This window comes from Solanum verrucosum, unplaced genomic scaffold, assembly GCF_900185275.1.
Source record: "Solanum verrucosum unplaced genomic scaffold, falcon-dt-bn FXZP01000218.1, whole genome shotgun sequence".
NCBI classification, from domain to species: Eukaryota; Viridiplantae; Streptophyta; class Magnoliopsida; order Solanales; family Solanaceae; genus Solanum; species Solanum verrucosum.
Window position 1 is genome coordinate 135397 of NW_026020464.1, and position 24413 is coordinate 159809.

Here is a 24413-nt window from a genome sequence, read left to right on the forward strand (position 1 = left end):
ATTTTTAAAAATTAGAATGTTGCGCAACAAGAAGGCAAACATGTATATGATATGTATTTATGATAAATCACTACAGTTTAAAAAATTACAATTTATAGTTATATGTAGAGTTTTATAGCAAACTTTTCTCTTCCCTCTTTCTCCGCTCTCCTCTCTCCTCTCTCTCTCTCTCAGATCTGCTCGCCTTTCCTCTCTCTCTATCTCTCTCTCTCAGATCTTCTCGCCTCTCTCTCTCTCAGATGTGCTCGCCTCTCTCCTCACTCTCCTAGTCTCACTTGTCTCTCTCCTTCCCTAACATGTAAATTGGAATTATAATTTATAATTAAATAAATTATAGCTATAAATCCTAATTAACTCCAAGCTATAATCATTTTTAAAACTTGCCTTTTAAAATTACGTAGGTTTAATACTTTGTTAAATAAGGTTAAAATTCTTCAAAAAAAAAAAACACTAGAAAGTCCTATGTTATACTTTTTCGTCCTCTTTTCTCTCGCATTCACTCCCTCAATTCATAGCAAAAATGGTGAAAGTAACTCGAAGCAAAGAAAAAAAGGTACCACCTTTGCCAAGTAATTGTTGCTTTTTGTCAACCATAATTTAATTTTCTTACACAAAAGTTCACTGCTTTGCAAATCTTATGATGAAATATTCATTGCTTTCATCAATTTACACAAAGCTAACCAATGGTCATTTTTTTTTTATTAAACTCACAATACTATTTTTGTTCTATGTTTCCCTATACCCCACTTGTTCGATTACATTGACTATGTTGTTGTCTATGTTATTCAATGATGGCTAGATTAATCAAAGTCGTGTATGTTAATCTCTTGGATGAACACTAGGTATATATGTTGTTTTCTAGTACAATTTGTTTGATTGGTTTTGACTTGACCTAGAATTCAAGAAACTTGTGGTCACGGATATGTATAAGATGCCCTTTTAGTTAGAATTAAAAAATTACTTAGTGCGGGGTTACCTCTCTTATCAACTAGTTTGAAGAGTTCTTCCATTTAGTAATGGAAGTAATCCTTTGTCACTTTCTAATGTATGGTAGAGAGGCTTGAGAAGTTGGATAAGGTTTTACCCTGTACGGCTGCGAATTTCCCTTGTCATAAAAAAAATTTAAAGAATAGAAGAATGAGTATGAGAAAAATAAAGAGAGATTCTTGGATTGGAAATTGACTAAAAAGGAAAAAATAAGACAAAACAAATTGACCTTTTTCCTTGAAGCATTTCAAATTTCTATAAAATGTTGATAATGAGTAGTCAATATTGGTGCATTGAGATTTGATTGAGGGAGTATTTTCTGATAGACAAAGTTACTTGCTGAATTAAGCAGTGTTATTAAAGGTGTGCTCAAGTCCTGAAGCCTAAGTTCTTTGCTTCGCGAATGAACTTTGTCTTTAAAAGCACAACTCTTGATATATTAATGTAATGAGTCCATGGAGCTCTTTTGTGTTTTTTGGCTTTTAACTATGCCGTGTTGCATCATAAGATATATGTATTTGCGACATCCATTGCAGCCTAACAAGAAGAAGGAAATATCAATACGAAGCAGGAAGAAATGTAGCAGGATCGTCATAAAGGAGGAAGGAAATAGTAATGATCAATTTAATAAGCTATCTGGTGATGTGTTAACTTGTATATTTCTAAAATGCGCGGTGAAATCATTGTCCATCTCAAGGTGTGTATCCAAGTCATGGAATGAATGTATTATTAGTCCCCTGTTCGTATGTTCTCATCAAAAACAACAGTTGATGGAAAATGCCCCCCAACTTCTTTTTGTGAAAACATTCCGTTATTTGCGACGGTCAGGAAAGTTGAAACTACAATTTGTTTCACTTGACATGGAAGGAAGAAATGAAGATTTGTACACAATCACCCACTATCCTGATAGACAAATCCATTCTAGCCGCTGGACTGTAAGTGCTGGTTTGGTTTGCCTTTCAACAGATTGTCGTATTTATTTGTGCAATCCCGCCATCCATCAATTACGTGAATTGCCCGACTGTTCACCTTCTGCTATCCCTGGATATGAACATTTTGGTTTTGGATATCTTCACTCAAAGAAGGAATACAAAGTGGTGCGTTTTTTCTATATGGGTCCCCCCGGTACTCTTCCTGTTGATGTTGTCCTTGCGCAGCTAAGATGTGAAGTTTTTACTCTAAATAGTGGGGGCATTTTGAATAGTAGATGGAAAGAAATCGCAGAGCAACCTCCATATCATCCGGTTTTTCCCGGGGTGTTAGTTAATGAATGTATGTATTGGTTGGCAAGGGATAAAATAGTTTACTATTGCCAACCTCGAGTTATGTCATTTGACTTTGAAAATGAAAAATTTATATCTATATGTTGCCCATCAGCTATTGATAACTTTCGGAGCTTGAATTTGATGGATTTGAAAGGGACGGTCTGCCTACCAGACTATGATAACTTTCTCAAGAGTTCAATTCTAGACTTGTGGATACTGAAAGATAAGGTAAGTTGCAGTTGGGCGAAGGAGTATAGTATCAATTTGGGGTAAGGTTCGACCCTGAGGAATTAGGTTGTTTTTACAGCTCATGGAATGAAGAAATAATATTCCGTCAACAATTGGGGGTGATGATGGTAGTCTTCTTCTATGACATAAAAACAAAATGTTTAGACAAGTCGAAAGACATGGGAAGGACTGTTTCGTATATACTGGAAAACTTTGTTCTCTTTAGATTCTTAACCCTTTCAAGTATTTATATGTTTAAACTCATATTTTCTTTGTTGAATGCAATTGCATTTTTCTTTTGCTTCATGTGATGATGTTGTAAACCATGTCAACTTTTTGTTGATTATTACATTCAAGGCAATTACATTATTACTCTACTATTTGTAATAAGAGTTTTTCATTAAGGTCATAGGATGACTGTTGAATGTAGTACAGGTTGAGTTAGTTATAACTAGCTATTAGTTAATTGACTGACAGGTTGTTAGTTAGTTAGCTAATATTGTAGTTAGTTAGCTAATATTGTATAAGTAGCTCACACAGATGTAATTCTTCATTCATCAAATAATATCTTCTCTCTTTCTTCTTCATCTTTTCTCTCAAGCTCCACAGTCATGGAGCAGTAACAAATCAATGGAACAGTGTTAGTTTACAATGACATTTAAAAGGCTTTTCGAAGCCATGGAGGTTTAAAATATGGAGCTTTCATTCATTTAGTTTGAAGAAAGTGCAATTGTTTAGTCCAATTCGTAAAAATGAATGGCTCAATGATGTTCAAGAAAATAGTCCAACAAGCTACCACTTGACAATTCACTATATCAATTTTGCGTCTCGTCTCAAAATGCACCGATACATCTCAAAATGCCCGATTCATTACGTTTCGATTGTCATGTCTTGGTTTTGAATAGTGATGTATCTGAGAATAGTAGAGAATAGAGATTTTTATAATTTTTTCAAATTGTAGAAAATTTGACACAAGTTAAAGGTTAGTCTAATGGTTAAGGCGTTTACAAAAGTTCTTTAAATTCGTGTGTTCTAATGGCTGGCTAGATGCCTTTTTTTTTTTTTCAATAGGTAGTCCTACCAAGTATACAATTACTTTTAAGTGAAAATCAGTATCTCAATATTTGCAAAATACTCCTAATCTTTCTTCGATCATCTTTTTAATTGTTTTTTTAAAGTCACGTCAATAATTAGTGTTTGCTATTTTAAAATATCTTCATGGGATTTCATAAAAAAATTAATGATCGTGAAATCACTCGATGAATAAGGTGTAATTTGTTTCAAACACGTAGACTCTCTCCCTCTCTCCTTGTGTATTAGGAGATCTCAATTTTTTAAAAATTAGAATGTTGCGCAACAAGAAGGCAAACATGTATATGATATGTATTTATGATAAATCACTACAGTTTAAAAAATTACAATTTATAGTTATATGTAGAGTTTTATAGCAAACTTTTCTCTTCCCTCTTTCTCCGCTCTCCTCTCTCCTCTCTCTCTCTCTCAGATCTGCTCGCCTTTCCTCTCTCTCTATCTCTCTCTCTCAGATCTTCTCGCCTCTCTCTCTCTCAGATGTGCTCGCCTCTCTCCTCACTCTCCTAGTCTCACTTGTCTCTCTCCTTCCCTAACATGTAAATTGGAATTATAATTTATAATTAAATAAATTATAGCTATAAATCCTAATTAACTCCAAGCTATAATCATTTTTAAAACTTGCCTTTTAAAATTACGTAGGTTTAATACTTTGTTAAATAAGGTTAAAATTCTTCAAAAAAAAAAAACACTAGAAAGTCCTATGTTATACTTTTTCGTCCTCTTTTCTCTCGCATTCACTCCCTCAATTCATAGCAAAAATGGTGAAAGTAACTCGAAGCAAAGAAAAAAAGGTACCACCTTTGCCAAGTAATTGTTGCTTTTTGTCAACCATAATTTAATTTTCTTACACAAAAGTTCACTGCTTTGCAAATCTTATGATGAAATATTCATTGCTTTCATCAATTTACACAAAGCTAACCAATGGTCTTTTTTTTTATTAAACTCACAATACTATTTTTGTTCTATGTTTCCCTATACCCCACTTGTTCGATTACATTGACTATGTTGTTGTCTATGTTATTCAATGATGGCTAGATTAATCAAAGTCGTGTATGTTAATCTCTTGGATGAACACTAGGTATATATGTTGTTTTCTAGTACAATTTGTTTGATTGGTTTTGACTTGACCTAGAATTCAAGAAACTTGTGGTCACGGATATGTATAAGATGCCCTTTTAGTTAGAATTAAAAAATTACTTAGTGCGGGGTTACCTCTCTTATCAACTAGTTTGAAGAGTTCTTCCATTTAGTAATGGAAGTAATCCTTTGTCACTTTCTAATGTATGGTAGAGAGGCTTGAGAAGTTGGATAAGGTTTTACCCTGTACGGCTGCGAATTTCCCTTGTCATAAAAAAAATTTAAAGAATAGAAGAATGAGTATGAGAAAAATAAAGAGAGATTCTTGGATTGGAAATTGACTAAAAAGGAAAAAATAAGACAAAACAAATTGACCTTTTTCCTTGAAGCATTTCAAATTTCTATAAAATGTTGATAATGAGTAGTCAATATTGGTGCATTGAGATTTGATTGAGGGAGTATTTTCTGATAGACAAAGTTACTTGCTGAATTAAGCAGTGTTATTAAAGGTGTGCTCAAGTCCTGAAGCCTAAGTTCTTTGCTTCGCGAATGAACTTTGTCTTTAAAAGCACAACTCTTGATATATTAATGTAATGAGTCCATGGAGCTCTTTTGTGTTTTTTGGCTTTTAACTATGCCGTGTTGCATCATAAGATATATGTATTTGCGACATCCATTGCAGCCTAACAAGAAGAAGGAAATATCAATACGAAGCAGGAAGAAATGTAGCAGGATCGTCATAAAGGAGGAAGGAAATAGTAATGATCAATTTAATAAGCTATCTGGTGATGTGTTAACTTGTATATTTCTAAAATGCGCGGTGAAATCATTGTCCATCTCAAGGTGTGTATCCAAGTCATGGAATGAATGTATTATTAGTCCCCTGTTCGTATGTTCTCATCAAAAACAACAGTTGATGGAAAATGCCCCCCAACTTCTTTTTGTGAAAACATTCCGTTATTTGCGACGGTCAGGAAAGTTGAAACTACAATTTGTTTCACTTGACATGGAAGGAAGAAATGAAGATTTGTACACAATCACCCACTATCCTGATAGACAAATCCATTCTAGCCGCTGGACTGTAAGTGCTGGTTTGGTTTGCCTTTCAACAGATTGTCGTATTTATTTGTGCAATCCCGCCATCCATCAATTACGTGAATTGCCCGACTGTTCACCTTCTGCTATCCCTGGATATGAACATTTTGGTTTTGGATATCTTCACTCAAAGAAGGAATACAAAGTGGTGCGTTTTTTCTATATGGGTCCCCCCGGTACTCTTCCTGTTGATGTTGTCCTTGCGCAGCTAAGATGTGAAGTTTTTACTCTAAATAGTGGGGGCATTTTGAATAGTAGATGGAAAGAAATCGCAGAGGCAACCTCCATATCATCCGGTTTTTCCCGGGGTGTTAGTTAATGAATGTATGTATTGGTTGGCAAGGGATAAAATAGTTTACTATTGCCAACCTCGAGTTATGTCATTTGACTTTGAAAATGAAAAATTTATATCTATATGTTGCCCATCAGCTATTGATAACTTTCGGAGCTTGAATTTGATGGATTTGAAAGGGACGGTCTGCCTACCAGACTATGATAACTTTCTCAAGAGTTCAATTCTAGACTTGTGGATACTGAAAGATAAGGTAAGTTGCAGTTGGGCGAAGGAGTATAGTATCAATTTGGGGGTAAGGTTCGACCCTGAGGAATTAGGTTGTTTTTACAGCTCATGGAATGAAGAAATAATATTCCGTCAACAATTGGGGGTGATGATGGTAGTCTTCTTCTATGACATAAAAACAAAATGTTTAGACAAGTCGAAAGACATGGGACAGGACTGTTTCGTATATACTGGAAAACTTTGTTCTCTTTAGATTCTTAAGTCCCTTTCAAGTATTTATATGTTTAAACTCATATTTTCTTTGTTGAATGCAATTGCATTTTTCTTTTGCTTCATGTGATGATGTTGTAAACCATGTCAACTTTTTGTTGATTATTACATTCAAGGCAATTACATTATTACTCTACTATTTGTAATAAGAGTTTTTCATTAAGGTCATAGGATGACTGTTGAATGTAGTACAGGTTGAGTTAGTTATAACTAGCTATTAGTTAATTGACTGACAGGTTGTTAGTTAGTTAGCTAATATTGTAGTTAGTTAGCTAATATTGTATAAGTAGCTCACACAGATGTAATTCTTCATTCATCAAATAATATCTTCTCTCTTTCTTCTTCATCTTTTCTCTCAAGCTCCACAGTCATGGAGCAGTAACAAATCAATGGAACAGTGTTAGTTTACAATGACATTTAAAAGGCTTTTCGAAGCCATGGAGGTTTAAAATATGGAGCTTTCATTCATTTAGTTTGAAGAAAGTGCAATTGTTTAGTCCAATTCGTAAAAATGAATGGCTCAATGATGTTCAAGAAAATAGTCCAACAAGCTACCACTTGACAATTCACTATATCAATTTTGCGTCTCGTCTCAAAATGCACCGATACATCTCAAAATGCCCGATTCATTACGTTTCGATTGTCATGTCTTGGTTTTGAATAGTGATGTATCTGAGAATAGTAGAGAATAGAGATTTTTATAATTTTTTCAAATTGTAGAAAATTTGACACAAGTTAAAGGTTAGTCTAATGGTTAAGGCGTTTACAAAAGTTCTTTAAATTCGTGTGTTCTAATGGCTGGCTAGATGCCTTTTTTTTTTTTCAATAGGTAGTCCTACCAAGTATACAATTACTTTTAAGTGAAAATCAGTATCTCAATATTTGCAAAATACTCCTAATCTTTCTTCGATCATCTTTTTAATTGTTTTTTTAAAGTCACGTCAATAATTAGTGTTTGCTATTTTAAAATATCTTCATGGGATTTCATAAAAAAATTAATGATCGTGAAATCACTCGATGAATAAGGTGTAATTTGTTTCAAACACGTAGACTCTCTCCCTCTCTCCTTGTGTATTAGGAGATCTCAATTTTTAAAAATTAGAATGTTGCGCAACAAGAAGGCAAACATGTATATGATATGTATTTATGATAAATCACTACAGTTTAAAAAATTACAATTTATAGTTATATGTAGAGTTTTATAGCAAACTTTTCTCTTCCCTCTTTCTCCGCTCTCCTCTCTCCTCTCTCTCTCTCTCAGATCTGCTCGCCTTTCCTCTCTCTCTATCTCTCTCTCTCAGATCTTCTCGCCTCTCTCTCTCTCAGATGTGCTCGCCTCTCTCCTCACTCTCCTAGTCTCACTTGTCTCTCTCCTTCCCTAACATGTAAATTGGAATTATAATTTATAATTAAATAAATTATAGCTATAAATCCTAATTAACTCCAAGCTATAATCATTTTTAAAACTTGCCTTTTAAAATTACGTAGGTTTAATACTTTGTTAAATAAGGTTAAAATTCTTCAAAAAAAAAAAACACTAGAAAGTCCTATGTTATACTTTTTCGTCCTCTTTTCTCTCGCATTCACTCCCTCAATTCATAGCAAAAATGGTGAAAGTAACTCGAAGCAAAGAAAAAAAGGTACCACCTTTGCCAAGTAATTGTTGCTTTTTGTCAACCATAATTTAATTTTCTTACACAAAAGTTCACTGCTTTGCAAATCTTATGATGAAATATTCATTGCTTTCATCAATTTACACAAAGCTAACCAATGGTCTTTTTTTTTTATTAAACTCACAATACTATTTTTGTTCTATGTTTCCCTATACCCCACTTGTTCGATTACATTGACTATGTTGTTGTCTATGTTATTCAATGATGGCTAGATTAATCAAAGTCGTGTATGTTAATCTCTTGGATGAACACTAGGTATATATGTTGTTTTCTAGTACAATTTGTTTGATTGGTTTTGACTTGACCTAGAATTCAAGAAACTTGTGGTCACGGATATGTATAAGATGCCCTTTTAGTTAGAATTAAAAAATTACTTAGTGCGGGGTTACCTCTCTTATCAACTAGTTTGAAGAGTTCTTCCATTTAGTAATGGAAGTAATCCTTTGTCACTTTCTAATGTATGGTAGAGAGGCTTGAGAAGTTGGATAAGGTTTTACCCTGTACGGCTGCGAATTTCCCTTGTCATAAAAAAAATTTAAAGAATAGAAGAATGAGTATGAGAAAAATAAAGAGAGATTCTTGGATTGGAAATTGACTAAAAAGGAAAAAATAAGACAAAACAAATTGACCTTTTTCCTTGAAGCATTTCAAATTTCTATAAAATGTTGATAATGAGTAGTCAATATTGGTGCATTGAGATTTGATTGAGGGAGTATTTTCTGATAGACAAAGTTACTTGCTGAATTAAGCAGTGTTATTAAAGGTGTGCTCAAGTCCTGAAGCCTAAGTTCTTTGCTTCGCGAATGAACTTTGTCTTTAAAAGCACAACTCTTGATATATTAATGTAATGAGTCCATGGAGCTCTTTTGTGTTTTTTGGCTTTTAACTATGCCGTGTTGCATCATAAGATATATGTATTTGCGACATCCATTGCAGCCTAACAAGAAGAAGGAAATATCAATACGAAGCAGGAAGAAATGTAGCAGGATCGTCATAAAGGAGGAAGGAAATAGTAATGATCAATTTAATAAGCTATCTGGTGATGTGTTAACTTGTATATTTCTAAAATGCGCGGTGAAATCATTGTCCATCTCAAGGTGTGTATCCAAGTCATGGAATGAATGTATTATTAGTCCCCTGTTCGTATGTTCTCATCAAAAACAACAGTTGATGGAAAATGCCCCCCAACTTCTTTTTGTGAAAACATTCCGTTATTTGCGACGGTCAGGAAAGTTGAAACTACAATTTGTTTCACTTGACATGGAAGGAAGAAATGAAGATTTGTACACAATCACCCACTATCCTGATAGACAAATCCATTCTAGCCGCTGGACTGTAAGTGCTGGTTTGGTTTGCCTTTCAACAGATTGTCGTATTTATTTGTGCAATCCCGCCATCCATCAATTACGTGAATTGCCCGACTGTTCACCTTCTGCTATCCCTGGATATGAACATTTTGGTTTTGGATATCTTCACTCAAAGAAGGAATACAAAGTGGTGCGTTTTTTCTATATGGGTCCCCCCGGTACTCTTCCTGTTGATGTTGTCCTTGCGCAGCTAAGATGTGAAGTTTTTACTCTAAATAGTGGGGGCATTTTGAATAGTAGATGGAAAGAAATCGCAGAGCAACCTCCATATCATCCGGTTTTTCCCGGGGTGTTAGTTAATGAATGTATGTATTGGTTGGCAAGGGATAAAATAGTTTACTATTGCCAACCTCGAGTTATGTCATTTGACTTTGAAAATGAAAAATTTATATCTATATGTTGCCCATCAGCTATTGATAACTTTCGGAGCTTGAATTTGATGGATTTGAAAGGGACGGTCTGCCTACCAGACTATGCTAACTTTCTCAAGAGTTCAATTCTAGACTTGTGGATACTGAAAGATAAGGTAAGTTGCAGTTGGGCGAAGGAGTATAGTATCAATTTGGGGGTAAGGTTCGACCCTGAGGAATTAGGTTGTTTTTACAGCTCATGGAATGAAGAAATAATATTCCGTCAACAATTGGGGGTGATGATGGTAGTCTTCTTCTATGACATAAAAACAAAATGTTTAGACAAGTCGAAATACATGGGAGAGGACCGTATCATATATACTGGAAAACTTTGTTCTCTTTAGATTCGTAAAACCCTTTCAAGTGGTATTCTCTTACCATTCTATATGTTCAAACTCATATTTTCTTTGTTAAATGCAATTGCAATTTTCTTTTGCTTCATGTGATGATGTTGTAACCCATGTCAACTTTTTGTTGATTATTTCATTCAAGGCAATTACATTATTACTCTACTATTTCTATTTGTAATAAGAGTTTTTCATTATGAGTGCAGTGGTGACATTTAAAAGGATTTTCGAAGCCATGGGGGTTTAAAATATGGAGCTTTCATTCATTTAGTTTGAAGAAAGTGCGATTGTTTAGTCCAATTTGTAAAAATGAAGGCTCAATGATGATCAAGAAAATAGTCCAACTAGCTACCACTTGACAATTCACTATACTAATTTTGCGTCTCAAAATGTCTCGATATATCTCAAAGTGCCTCAATACGTTGCGTTCCGATTATTGTGTGTTGGTTTTAAATACATCATTTAATGTGTGAATACATCACATAAAGTGATATGATGTATTCGATTGATACATCGTGTAAAGTGATGTATCTGAGAATAGGAGAGAGTAGAGATTTTTGTAATTTTTTCAAATTGTAGAAAATTTTAGGAAATATGATAAAATAAGTTGTGTATCTAGAGTTTTCTTTTTCATTTGTTCATACTTTATTACCTAACATAATTACTTGATATTTGTGTCGATCAAGATAACAAATTGAGATATGCATAAATCAATTTGAATATAGTAGACACTTAAATTTGTTATTTAATCAACTAATACATAAGCGTGTTTTTTGCCTTTGCCTCAGCAACTTCAACTAATACATCATACATAACATAATAGTGTAAGATTTAAATTGTCAAGGCTAAATTATGTAGAACACTATGTACAATATTGTGTAAGATTTAAATTGTCAAGGCTAAATTAGATGACACGTTCATGTATTATGCCTAATTCGTACTTTCTTTTGTTACTCCTCAAAATCTTTAGCCGCTATTAAAACCTCAAAAACCCTTTTACCCATTTCCACTGTAATTGCTCCCAAACAGAGAGAAAAAAAAGTCATGAATTTCTTCAAATCGAAACAATCATCATCTTCTCCAGCACCACCACCACAACTACAGCTCCAACAAACCTTCAAGAATATGCAGACCCATTTCACCAATTTCCTTCAAACCACTATTCCCCAACTCAACACCCTTAATTCTTCTCAAAATTCACCTCTATGGGCTAAAATTGGTGTAAAAAAGCAATCTTTATCTACTGAAACAATCGAAGAGCGGTTGGGTGGAGTACCTGTTTATGCCCTTAGCAATGCTTCTCAAGAATTTGTGTTGGTTTCGGGTGTTAGTACTGGAAAAAGTTTGGGGTTGTTTTGCTTTAGTGAAGCTGATGCTGAAGCACTTCGTCAGCAGATGGAATCAATGGACCCCACTATGCGAAACGGTTCTCGGGTTGTTCCTGTTGCTCTCAACAAGGTTAGCTTCATTTTGCTGTTGTTGTGTATTGGGATGTGATTATTGTGTTATGTTTTAGCTGTGCTGGACTGACAGCTTGTTGGGGGTAAGGGAGGGGATTACAAGAAGGGGAATCGAACGGTGAAAATTCGTTTAGTTAATCAATTGAGCTATTAAGATTGTTCGTTGATAGTTTATATACAATATTTGCTTTGATTGTTGTTTAAATTTTTATAGGGTAATTCTCCTAAAACATAGAAGAAACACCTAGTGTTTTTCTTGCCTATGCTCGGACTTGAACTTGAGACCTCTCAGTTCTTGTCTCACTTCATTGACCACGAGGACAACATTATTAGTCAAAAGCGAGTAGGATGAGGACTGCGCTAGTAACTGTCTTTTGATTGTCCAAGGCTGATAGTTGGATTCTTGATTGCAGAAGAAAATCGTTATTCTGTCTAATTGATGGTCAATGATGCAGGTTTTCCAGCTCAAAGTTGATGGAGTTGCTTTCAGGTTGATACCAGAGGCATCTCAAGTAAAGAATGCAATAAAGGTGCATATCTAGCCATACTAAATTTTGTAAATTTGTTGTAGACTAAGCGTGGTCTTAAATCTATAAGAAAGTTGATGAGTACTCATGCCGTCATAGTGGTGTCTCAAGAATTTTATACTGGTTTGCTTGTCTACCTTAAAGAAGTGTTGTCGTTATGTCAATCAGTTTCTTCTGTTCTTAATAAGAAAAAAGGGTTTTTTGCTTTGGGGGTCTCCATTAATCTATTATAGAAGAATATCATGGCTTCCGGGTTCATGATTATTGCAAAGTATTCCAAAGTTTTCGACTATCTAAGTTCTGAAATGTATTTCATGTACAATAAGTAGTAGAAACTTTTGCCTGAAGGACTTTTTGCTTGACACTAAATCCGAAAGTTTGTGGCACTTCAGATGAGTATTAAAATGTTCTCCTTCATCTTCGGGATAAATTTGTATAGGCAGACATTGCTTTTGGATTAAATTGGATGAAAAGGTAGTTGTTGCTCAGTAAGTTTCTTTATACCTTACAAAGATTAGGTATGTACCAGTTGTGGACCAAAACATAGCATCATGACATTAAATCGGTCCGTCAAATGGTAGGAAACCTCATTTTAAAGTGATATTGCTGTGAGGATAATGGCAAAAATGGTTTTGTGCATAGAAATTTTAATCAGCATGTTTAAAATATCATTTTGTGCACCGTTAAATTTAACTTCTATGATTTAAAGCTGATCGTATTCTACTACCTTTTTTAACTAGGAAAGGGAAAGGACTGGAACGACTGATGAGAGCTTTTATGGTGTTCCAGTTTTTCAGGTATGTTCTCAGCTATAATTGATATTTATAGCTTCACTGAAATGCTCATCTGCCTTAACAATTGTGCTTAATTCTATGTCCTCCTGTGTGAGGGGAAGTATCTGATTTGCTCGCTTCATCTGCTTTAAATGAAATATGATCTGAACTAGGATGACTACGTCAGTTGCAGTGTTGTCAAAGGAACGCTTAAGGCCTGAAGCGTGGTGCAAAACGTATTGAGTGTTGCACCTTGCTTAGCAGGCGCTTCAGTGTCGCCATCGAGTCTCTTAAGGCATACTTTTCCTTATCATAGAGCGTAATCCTGAAAAGGTTTAACAATTTATATTTCACTTTATCACGACCCTTTTTTCAATTTTACTTTGCGCTTGAAGCCCAACTGATCTTAGATGCTTTTTTGCGCTTTTTGCATTTGATAACATTGGTCTGTTGATGAGGAAGAGGACTCCATAGACACAATACTCATACGGTCAATTGATACACTTAGCAGATCTGCAGATGGAATTGCCTTCTCTTTTACTTGTAGCCAAAAGAACTGATAGATTAATCAGGGAAACATCCGGTACCTTCAAGCCTGGACACGACCCAATCTGTTTTAAATCTATGTGTTGTATTAAATGCCCAAAGTGATTAACGTAAAAAGAAGAATTAATCCACCCAAATGCTGTCCAGGCATTTCAAACAACTTAGCATTGCTCTTTTTCACCGTCTTGGATGTTGCTATCCTTTGACTCCTCACGCCTGTATAGCATGATGCAAATTTAACTTTAGAACATATGAAGGTGTTCCGATGTTTCACAGTTTGCTTAAATCTAATCAGTTAAAAAAAATGGTGTCAAAAGTTAGTTGAAAGTTGTTTCGGTGTTGGATTAGTTTGGAACCATGCCAAAATGTACTCAGAAGTATGTCCTATTGCTCGTTGAAGTTGGAATGAAGACTATGGAAGACCATGTATCCAATCCTAGCAAAGTCAAAAAAGTTTAGGTGATTTCTTCCCATCTATCGATGTTTTGGCGGGTAGAGTAATCCGATACTTGTAATGGTAGGATCCAGTGGACTTGTCGAGGTGTGTGCAACTTGTTGCGGACACCACCTTTAAAAAAAAGAAAAAGAAATAAGTTGCATGCCAACATATTGAATATCACATTCAGATAATTTGACAACAGATTTTGTATTGTTAGATTCGAAAATTATATGAATTGTGGGCTGACAATTTCATGCCACATAAAGGTCCTTTGTACTTTTCGACCTCATATATTGAAATGCCAACTATCCATCTGATTGATATTTATTTACAGTCGAGGAGCTTAATTCTAAGAAGCCAAAACAAGAGATATCGTCCTGTTTTCTTCAGGAAGGTAAGCTAATTGTCTTGAGTTAGTATCCACTAATGTGATACAATGCTTTATCTCCCTTCTTGTAATTTCGTCAACTTATGCAGGAGGACCTAGAGAGTTCACTAGTAAGAGCTTCTCAGCAGCAAGGGCGATTGAATCCCGCTTTGAAAGGAGATATTCAGGTACGTCTGTTGGTTCTTACTGTTTATCTATTGTTGGTGTCTTAGCTTCATGACCAAGAATTTTCATCTGAATTAACAAGGTTGGCGTTCTGGAGGATATAATACAAGGTATGAAGGTAAGAATCCTCAACCAAGTTCTGTCGTCCTCTTACGCACTTTAACCTCTTATACGTACAATTCTATATTTTTGACAACCAAGAAATCCTCGAGGGCCTGCTAGCTCACAATTCAAAACTCAATGGATGGATGAGTTCGCCCCTCTACCTTTTCTCCATTTAAATACCAAGTTCAAACTCATGACGGTAATGTAGTCTGTGCGGTTGACAAAGTATGAACATATTTTTGCAGGATTCTTCGACATCACAGTGGGACGATGTTGTATTTGTTCCTCCGGGTTTCGATGTTTCAGCAGATCCCTCCCAGAAGTAACAAATATGTACACCATAAGGCTAGATGTTAGTTGAAACCTATTATCATTTTTCATATCCTAATTCCTATGTGTATTTTGTAGACTTTGACTAATACTATTAATGAAACTGGAGCTAGTACTGTTTGATAATTGTAGACAAATTATGTACTCCCTCCATCCCTTTTTAGTTGTCCACTTTAGAAATGACACACAGATTAAGGCAACAATGATTAGCACAGTGAAGTTACAATTTTACCCTTATGACAACTTTTCACTTCAAAATTACAACCACTTATTTGAATTAAAGTGAAATAAATTGGAGGGAAACAACATACACTTTTACAATTTTCAAGAAGTGTAAATAAGGGTATAATAGGAAAAAATTTGTTGTTCTTTCTTGATTTGTCAAAATGGACAACTAAATAGGGACAACTAAAAAAGGAAATATGGACAAGTAAATAGGGACGGAGGGAGTATGCAATAGGCTTCTAAAAGCTAGATGGGCTTGGGCCAAGCTTAGCAACCGTTAGCTAGTCCGATAATGCTACCTTTTCCTATATATACTTGTTAAAGAGTTAATTACATTATTTAGATAGGACATATGGATATGCATTTAAATTTTTTTAAATGGTAGGATATTTTAAAGATTATGGTAAAAAAGTCATTTTTATATACCTAGTCCTAATACAAGCCGCTAAAGGAAAGTATTTAATTTTTCTAATACAAGCACGAATCCTTTTTTTTTTTCCTCACAACCACCAATAGTTCCCTTCTTATATATATATACCTTCATCTACTAAATTAACCTTATATACACATCCCTAATTTTCTCCAAACCAAAAAACAGACATAATGTCAAAGAAAAACTTAAGAACGGTCCTTAGACATGATATTCTTCCATCCGATGATATTGTGATTTCCATGTTTATTTGTCTTCCAATTTTAAACCAGTTCTAAGTCATGGAAAGCTATGATATGTGAGAGAAATTTTAAAGAGCACCACCGTGATCATTCCAAAGCAGTAGGCCGTGAGAAGCTACTCCTACGAGAAAGATAAACTACCAAGACCGTAATAAAATGTGGTTTTAAGCAATATAGGGAGTATGAGATGATATTTCCTTGATACATGGTTGAAATTGGAAGAAACGATGATCAAGAATGGTAAAACGAAAACGATGATCAAGATTAGGAAGAATGCTAAAAATGAAGTTATCCAAATTGTTCCCTTCTTTTCTTTTCTTTCATCCAATGTGTCTCATTTCCCTTTTTGGGTGGGCAATGAGGCTTGGTAGTCAATAGATGTATCATTTGAACTGCACAACATCCTTGAATGAATGTAATAAAATGCGATAATCTATGGAAAATAGAGGAGCTTCTTCTTTGTGTCAAAAGCACCTTTACCTACATAAATCATTTTGGTTGTTTGTTCCTTAATTGTTTCATTCTGCTACTTACGTTTAGCAATCTGCCTTCACATATAGAAGACTGCATTTCATTCATTAATTACATTAATATGGATTTGACGAATTTGAGGTGCACTGTCTGGTTGTAGGTATCTCAGTTTCTGTAAATGACAACCAGCTCACTGCAGAAGTAAATGATCCAGAGTCACCTAAAAGTGCAACCATTCAGCCAGTGTCAGATAAATGTTTGGGTTCAAAGCTTGACAGACCAGTTGACTTACAAGTGGACGCTAGTGCTGTTAAATCTGAGATCCTAGGGGCTGCTTCTGTGCAGGAGATGAATGCAGCTGAATCAATTGAAGCCAAAAAAATGCAGATGGCTTCTGTCGAAGTGTCTCAATCAGTGGTATCTGATACAGATTATAAGACGTCAAATAATGAAAGTTATGAGTCAAAGCCACAGGAGGCAGAGGGAGAATTTTCAGTCGTGGAGTCTAAGTTACTTGAGGCAGAGGATCAAGCCACAGAAAATGTTCCCAACAAAGAGGAACTACAGCATAACGAGAGAGAAAATCCTGATTCTACTGAGTTGAAATTGGCGTTTTCCGAAGATAAGGAGCATGAGCAACATGATAAGGCGGAGCAGGACAAACAGAGAATCTCCACTGAACTTTCACCTAATGCACCTACATTGGAATTGAAAGCTGTTTCGACTAATGAAATAGATGTTGGTCGTCAAATGGAGCTTTCTGACTCATCCAAAGCTGAGGAAGGGATGGAAGTTGTGCATGTGGTGTCTTTGGCAAAAGATTTACCTGCATCAGACAACCCCGAACTGCTTAAAGAGGTGACTCAGTCTTTTGTGGGCACTGGCAGGTCTGATGGAAGCATATCCTCAGTAGCTTTGGATGTTTCAGGGGATCAGGTTAGTGAAGAAAAGGTGGCGGTCTCCGCAGAGGGTATAACAGATTCAAGTGGATTATCATCCAATCCGAATACCTTCGAGTGTGGAGTGTCGAGTATTCTGAACTCCAATAGTCTTCAAGAACCTGAAGACACTTCAAAGAATTCTCTTTCAGATGACAAGCAATCAACAGGAGTTGATGATCCTGTAATTGAAAGAACCGGAGTTGATGATCCTGTAATTGAAAGAACCGAAGAAACAAGTTTTACCATGGAAGAGGTGAACAAGGGTGGACATCCAGAAAATGAGCTTCTTGCAAACAATGAAACAACCCCTGTAGCCCATTTCTTGTTTATCTGAAGCTATTCAAACTACGGTCACTCTTGGAGGAAGTGACCATGGCGAACATGAAAAGGTCGGAACCGAATGCCCAATTGGAGCTGGGGGTGAAACTGAGAAAGAAAGGACTGAGGAAAAGCTGGCAGGAGTTTCTGAAGGTGATATCTGCCCAGTTGGAGGACATAATGACCTTGCTATAGTTACAGACACAACTGTGCATGAAAGCAGGAAAGAAATTTTTCATGAAGCCTCTGAAGATGCGTCAATTAGCAATGATGCCAAAGCATTGGAGTCTGCAAGTGCAACTGGATTGGATTCCAAAGTAATCAGTGATTGTGACGTGAAAGAGCGCACTGATTTGAACAGTTGTGTTGTTGATACTGATTTGAACAGTCGTGTCGGTGATACTGATTTGAACAATTCTGTTGGTGATACTGATTTGAACAATCGTGTTGTCGTTAACTCCCCTGCAGGAGATGTCCTTAAAAGTGCCACTGGTGTCATTTCATCAGCCTCACAGAATGAGGGTTATGACAAGCTCATAAAACAGAACGAAACTGTTTCTGCAGTGGATACACCAATTTCATCAAGTAGCAGAGCTGATAGCTTGGATGCCAACTGGGGTTCTATATCAGGTATAATCACTTTTGTTTCCTCTTTCTAGATATACCGAATGATGAAAAGCATTTATTGGAAGTCAATTTTGGTTGCCTTTTGTCATCGTAGAAAGGTTCAAAATGAGTTTTTTTTTTGGTCTCATTCTAATTCATTCTGCTGTTTGTGATGAAACAGTTCTTTCTACCCAGTCCGAGTCGACTGCCATTCCTGATGCTGAAACAACTGATACTCAAAGACTCGAGAAGTCGGAGCATGACTTGCAGAAAACAACTTCTGGATCTGAGGAGTGCCATCCTGACAAGTCGGATGTTTATGTGCCTCCGTCTTTCATGACATTGGTTGAATCGGGTGAAAGTAGTGCTAACAAGAAAGCCACTGCTTCTGAGATCGAAACACAGCTGAACGCTCAACGGCCGAAAACAGAATCTCTTAAAGCAGGTTGGTTCCCTTCTATTACGAATGTGCTGAATGAATCTCAAGGGAGAAAGAAGAATGAGGAGATAATTGCAAAAGTCACAAACTGGAGCACCGGGAAGCAGCAACACACTCCCTTGAAAAGTCTACTTGGTGAAGCCAGATCTCCAAACGTAAAACAAGTTCCGCCATCAGCTAACAAGAAAGATGAAACTGCAAGTACTAAGACAACGACAGTGAACTCGATTCTGAGCTCAGAGGCACCAACTGCTGTAAGTAAAGAGGCGGAGAAAGAATGGAATTCTCCCGCGAGGTATCCTGTTGACATCAAGAAGGAAAAGAGGAAGACGAAACCATATTGGGTACTATTTGTTTGCTGCTCTTCAGTACATCAAGACACGTAGTTCCTTTGTTGCGTGAATTCGACTATATATATATTCTTCTCTATATTAGGCTGTGTGCATTTGAATTCCTTAATTAGACAAAATGTTTCAACTGCAGAGGGAGGATTCTTGTTTCTACATGTATATTTGGATGCATAGGTAATTGGTTTGGGCAAAATATGGCCTATTTGACCGTCTCCTATTTCTGCTGCATGCAATTTAATCTTTTCCTTTCATATGATGTTCCATAGCATTCCGAGGATGTCTAGCCAGCTATATATGTCACAATCAAAAAATGTAGTTCATACTAGAACTCTAGAAGTACATAGGCTTTCACATTTTGGAATCAAATTCCAAGTCAAGATTATCCTCATAACCCAAATACAAGATTTAACATGAAGAACGAACATTTAGCTATATATGTCACAATCAAAAAATGTAGTTCATACTAGAACTCTAGAAGTACATAGGCTTTCACATTTTGGAATCAAATTCCAAGTCAAGATTATCCTCATAACCCAAATACAAGATTTAACATGAAGAACGAACATTTAGCTATATATGTCACAATCAAAAAATGTAGTTCATACTAGAACTCTAGAAGTACATAATTGTCCTCATTTGCAACTTGTTGATCTTGAACTACAGTTTCTTCTCCTTGAACTAGAACTATTTGTCTTTTTTGAATCATTTCTAGTCTGCAAAGTAGGCAAGTTTTTAGATCATCCAACATTCCGACCGAAGTACTCGTGTAAGATCCAGAATATTTTCTTCAACATCACCGTTTCCTAGAAACTTGAACTTGAACCTCTTCCTTGAGCCTTGTTGACCAATGTCGATACGTCTTCTAGCACATATCCACCTTCCCTCCCCCACTTTCCTTTTTGTTCTTCCCCTTCGTGTGGTTGTTCTTTGGGATATGACATATTTGGTGTATGGGAGGGAAGGATCAAAATCGTGCCAGGGATTCATGTTCCCATGTAAGTCAGCAAACCCAATGGTATCATTTGGTGGTTCAATCCTCTGAGTCACGTAATGCCGCAAGAACCTAAGTATTTCTTAGTAGAAGGACTCAAAGTCATTAAGAAAAACATCATTCTAGTGCTAAATTGGAAAGGACTACAAACTGGAGCTACCATCTCAATTGCTTTACAATTGCAACCAATACAAAATGAAATTTAAACTTGAAAAGACGAATTCTAGGATATGAAGTAAGCTATTTCTTCTGCATTCGAGTACGTACGTTGCAGTTTTGAATTACGGTCTCAATTTTAAATTGACTTCGACCGACAGTACAACTGCTCCATTTGCTCCATTTTCTCGACCATCCGCATGGTTATCAACATTCATCACTCTCCATCAAAGTTAAACTATGGATTCTACTTCTGTGCATTTCACCAAATGAAATGGTATCATTTGGGATTAACTCTATTCTCACGCCTAAGTGTGGTCAAGTTGTCATATTATTCTAAAATGTATATATGTTGTAATGCTTTTACTTGAGTTGAGTCATTAATAAAGTCAGTCTAATTACTAAATACACCTTTCATAAAATCTTTCTTGAGGTTTGTATAAAGTCAAGTATTTTATTATATAACTTAGGATTGATTCTTCAAGTTAATAATTGTAAGCCATTAAGTGCATTTTAATACCTTGGTTCTTATTCTAAATTTCTTTATTGATAGTTAATAAACTTCAAGTAGTTTAATTTTAAATTCTAAAATATGAACAAAGTTCTAGTGTCAATTAATTAAAAATTTAAAAATTAAATTTAACTATATAAGAAAATAATGAGTGTACCACAAATACCCTCATTGAAGTACTAGAGTAAATAATCACTAATAGCTTCTTTTAAATTATTGACACATACATTTACTTTCTCAGATGCCATTTTATAGAATTACATTCGATATGTTATTATTGTGGAGAAATTATATATACATAATGCTACTGACTTCTCCAAGTTGGATGAACAAGCCCATACAAATCTATGTCAACTATATAGACGATTATCTATGATCTTCAAGTAAACTAATTATGTAAATTAATTAATTTAAAATTGTAAAAGAATTCAAAATTTTAGCTTATATTTACACTGTTTTGACATCCCACACCTTATATTGATTCTGTAGCTTCAATATGTTTGGATACTTTGTATTTTTTTTAAACTTGTTGGTTTTGTGAGGTTCTATAAGCATTTTAATATTTTTTAAATTATGTTAAAGTGTTTATTATTTTGTCTGTCTTCTAGAATATCTAATAATTCTATTTTATCATTTATTTTATCTATTTAAAATAACTATATTTCATCTCCTACTTTTTTTTATAAATTTATCCAATAAATTATTGATGTATAGTATGACATTATATTGAACGAGGAAATTGTGATGACGAAAAGAGGAACAAAGGGAGCAATAATTATTTGTTTCATATTAGGTACATGTTTGGACATGCGATTTCATATCGTGATTTGAAATCATTAAAAAGAAGAAACAACTTTAAAATTTTAAAAATAAAAAATAAAAGCTAGATCTCCTATTTATTTTTTACTTTAAGTCACTGCTTATCTTAAACTGTCACTAATTGTAAATTGTCAAAAGTTGGTTCCGCATTTGAGTACGCTCTATAGCTGCATATTTCATAGACGCAACTCTAAATCAATATGATAATCTTGAAAGGGAGTATTTTCAAAACATTCAAAGTTCGTGGGCGATCACTTTGTTTAATATCAAGTTAACACTCATAAACAATAATAAGATGATGAAACGGGTTGACTAACTCATTCAATATCCGATAAAAATTCATACTCAATGGCGGATTCAGAATTTGAAATTCATGGATGCTCACTTTCTTTAACAGAAAATTGCTAGCAATCATAGAGTATAAATGTATAGCAACTTGAGCATGTCAATAAAAAAGTACATGATAAACAATAATTAATTTATCATCATCAAAAATAACTTATAATCACGAGTTACAATAAAGAAAAAGACACCAAATGGTTTTTAAAAATAGAAAAGTTAAAAAGCTAAATGACACTATCTAAATCAAAAAATTAAAAGAGAGAAAAAGTATGATTTTTTAAAATTGAAATAAGAAAAGGTGCAATTTATAAAAAAATGTTGTTACAAGATTCGAAATCGTAACTAGCAGGCAGCACACCTTATAACATTAAAGTTAGAACCAAAGTATCCACTAATCTTTTGTTCAATGGGTGCTTATTTACTTCCTCTTCTTCTTTTTTTAATCCATTTTTCTATAAAAAATGTTGGAGTCAATAGATACTCGAGCATCTAATACCCGCCATATTTATTTGTTTCTATTTTATACTAGGTTACAACTTGCAATATTTTCTACTCCTAGTGATCCAAATTTTACATGATTTTAAAAAATATATTTTACATATTTATATTAAATAAATTAATGGGGCCATAACTAAAAAAGTGTTCTCTACAGAGGCCGTTAAGGATTTGATATGAAGGTAAATTACTTTTTTTTTTTTAAAAATTAAAGTCGGGCATAGACCCCTTTTATTGCAAAATATAACCAACTGTACAAGGAAGGTAAATTACTTAGCATTTGGGTTAATTAATTTTTCTAAAAATAAATAATACTATTATAAGGAGGAAATGACATATATAGACAACTGCTAATAACTATTAGCAACATATAGCCCAACATTAATAAGCATTAAATAGACAAATAAAGTATTAGCACAAATTATCCTAAAATTAATTCGGCATATTAATAGGCATTTTTTCCCTCCATTATGAAACCAGCAGTTAATTATTAGCATAAATTAAGGAGACGTGGTTTTTTTTTCATGGGTATATTTAACTCTTGTATTGATAAAGATGGTCATTCATTTTCCATGAAATTCACCAATTCAAAATCAGTGTATCCAAAAAAATGAACGCACTTCAACAACAAACAGAGAAAAATAGATGACATCTTTGATAGTTTTGATTCATCATAGCGAAGAATGCGATAGTAAAAATTATTTTGTTTATTCAACAGAAGGGGTGGCTATTACAACAAATATTGATTTTGATTGATTCAAATTAATTTCAACCCATCTAAATGTCGATACTTTCATCAATTCCTTTGGATTTCATTATTAGATTAATAGGTAAATAGTTAACTAAATTATCTTTTATCACATGATTGGCTTTTTATCACGTGAATGAACAATCATGTATACAATGCATTCATGTATACATATTCGTGTATTCATTCACTAAAAATATATACACTGAATCGAATATTTTTTTATCACATGAATGAGTTTTTAACATTTGAATGAACAATCATGTATACAAAAATTCATGTATACATATTTGTGTATTCATTCACTAAATATTTGTATACATTCCATAATCTTCCTTCAATGTGTAAATGAGGATTGCACTTGGAAATTAAAATGCTCAGCATTACACAAGTAAAAAATATTCAAAGTTAGACGATACATCACTTTCTATAATCCTTCTCCTTCTAGCAACATCAACAGAAATAACTCTTTTCTGAATTTTTTTTTATCAACAACACCAACCAATTCACATTGTTTACCTTTAAAATTATCCTTACTACGAATCGGATACCGCGAAGAACTTGCATGACTAAAATTTGAAGTTTTGGATGGTGATTCAACAAAATCAAAATCAGAATCTCCTTTTTTAGGAATAATTCTAGGAATATTTTTCTTAACCATGGCAATTGATACCCACAATCAATTACTATCTCCTTAATTTTCGCCCAAATATAAAAACTTTCAACTTGAAAAATTAAAAAACCAAAAAAAAATTTAACAATATAAAAAGTGAAGACATGCAAATCTTCTAGAGAAGATATAACATCAACTTTTCACACTTTTGTTTAAAAGGATGAAGAAGAATGATATAAATGTTTACATTATCAATAAATATTCACCAATCAAAGAAAACGTGCATATGAGAAAAGAGGAGAAAAAAAAGTGAGCAAAGTCCCACTTCCCAATAAACTGCAACATGCTGCCACTAACTTAAAAAAATAATTAATTTAAATATAAATTACTTCCCATATATTAACGTGGGCAAAAAGGGCCAAAATATGCCAATTTTAATTTTAAAAATCCTTTTTTTGTTATAAAAATAAGAAGGGGCTATATGTTGCCAATTAGTTAAAAGAGAGTACATGCTGTGCCTTTTTTTCTATTATAAGTGGTCCATGATTTGACGGCGTTGGGCTTGATTCGTTTGATTTTATGGGCCGCACTTACCCACTTAATATACTTTTATGGCCCACTTTTCTTTTTTTCTCATATTTAAATTGAATTT

The 24413-nt window shown here is 34.4% G+C and overlaps 3 protein-coding genes and 2 pseudogenes across 3 annotated transcripts; all 5 read left to right on the top strand.

Moving 5' to 3' along the window:
* Window positions 1-520: 520 nt before the first annotated feature.
* LOC125808914 (putative F-box protein At1g19160) lies at window positions 521-2714 on the top strand (annotated as a pseudogene).
* A 1616-nt stretch (window positions 2715-4330) lies between these two features.
* LOC125808915 (putative F-box protein At1g19160) lies at window positions 4331-6525 on the top strand (annotated as a pseudogene).
* Window positions 6526-8141: 1616 nt separating this feature from the next.
* LOC125808876 (putative F-box protein At1g19160) lies at window positions 8142-10328 on the top strand. The gene is made up of 2 exons (XM_049488540.1): window positions 8142-8174; window positions 9144-10328. Exons 1-2 carry the CDS (start codon window positions 8142-8144, stop codon window positions 10326-10328), a joined length of 1218 nt encoding a protein of 405 aa, XP_049344497.1.
* Window positions 10329-11281: 953 nt separating this feature from the next.
* LOC125808842 (protein TIC 22-like, chloroplastic) lies at window positions 11282-15208 on the top strand. Its single transcript, XM_049488504.1, has 7 exons — window positions 11282-11789; window positions 12247-12321; window positions 13059-13115; window positions 14411-14470; window positions 14554-14631; window positions 14712-14747; window positions 14980-15208. The coding sequence occupies exons 1-7, from the start codon at window positions 11376-11378 to the stop codon at window positions 15058-15060; spliced, it is 801 nt and encodes a 266-aa protein (XP_049344461.1). The 5' UTR covers window positions 11282-11375; the 3' UTR covers window positions 15061-15208.
* Window positions 15209-16188: 980 nt separating this feature from the next.
* Window positions 16189-19139, top strand: LOC125808674 (uncharacterized). The gene is given in 4 exon segments (XM_049488335.1): window positions 16189-16201; window positions 16593-17689; window positions 17691-18321; window positions 18479-19139. Coding segments are annotated over 4 exon segments (2385 nt in total). The 3' UTR covers window positions 19123-19139.
* Window positions 19140-24413: the final 5274 nt, after the last annotated feature.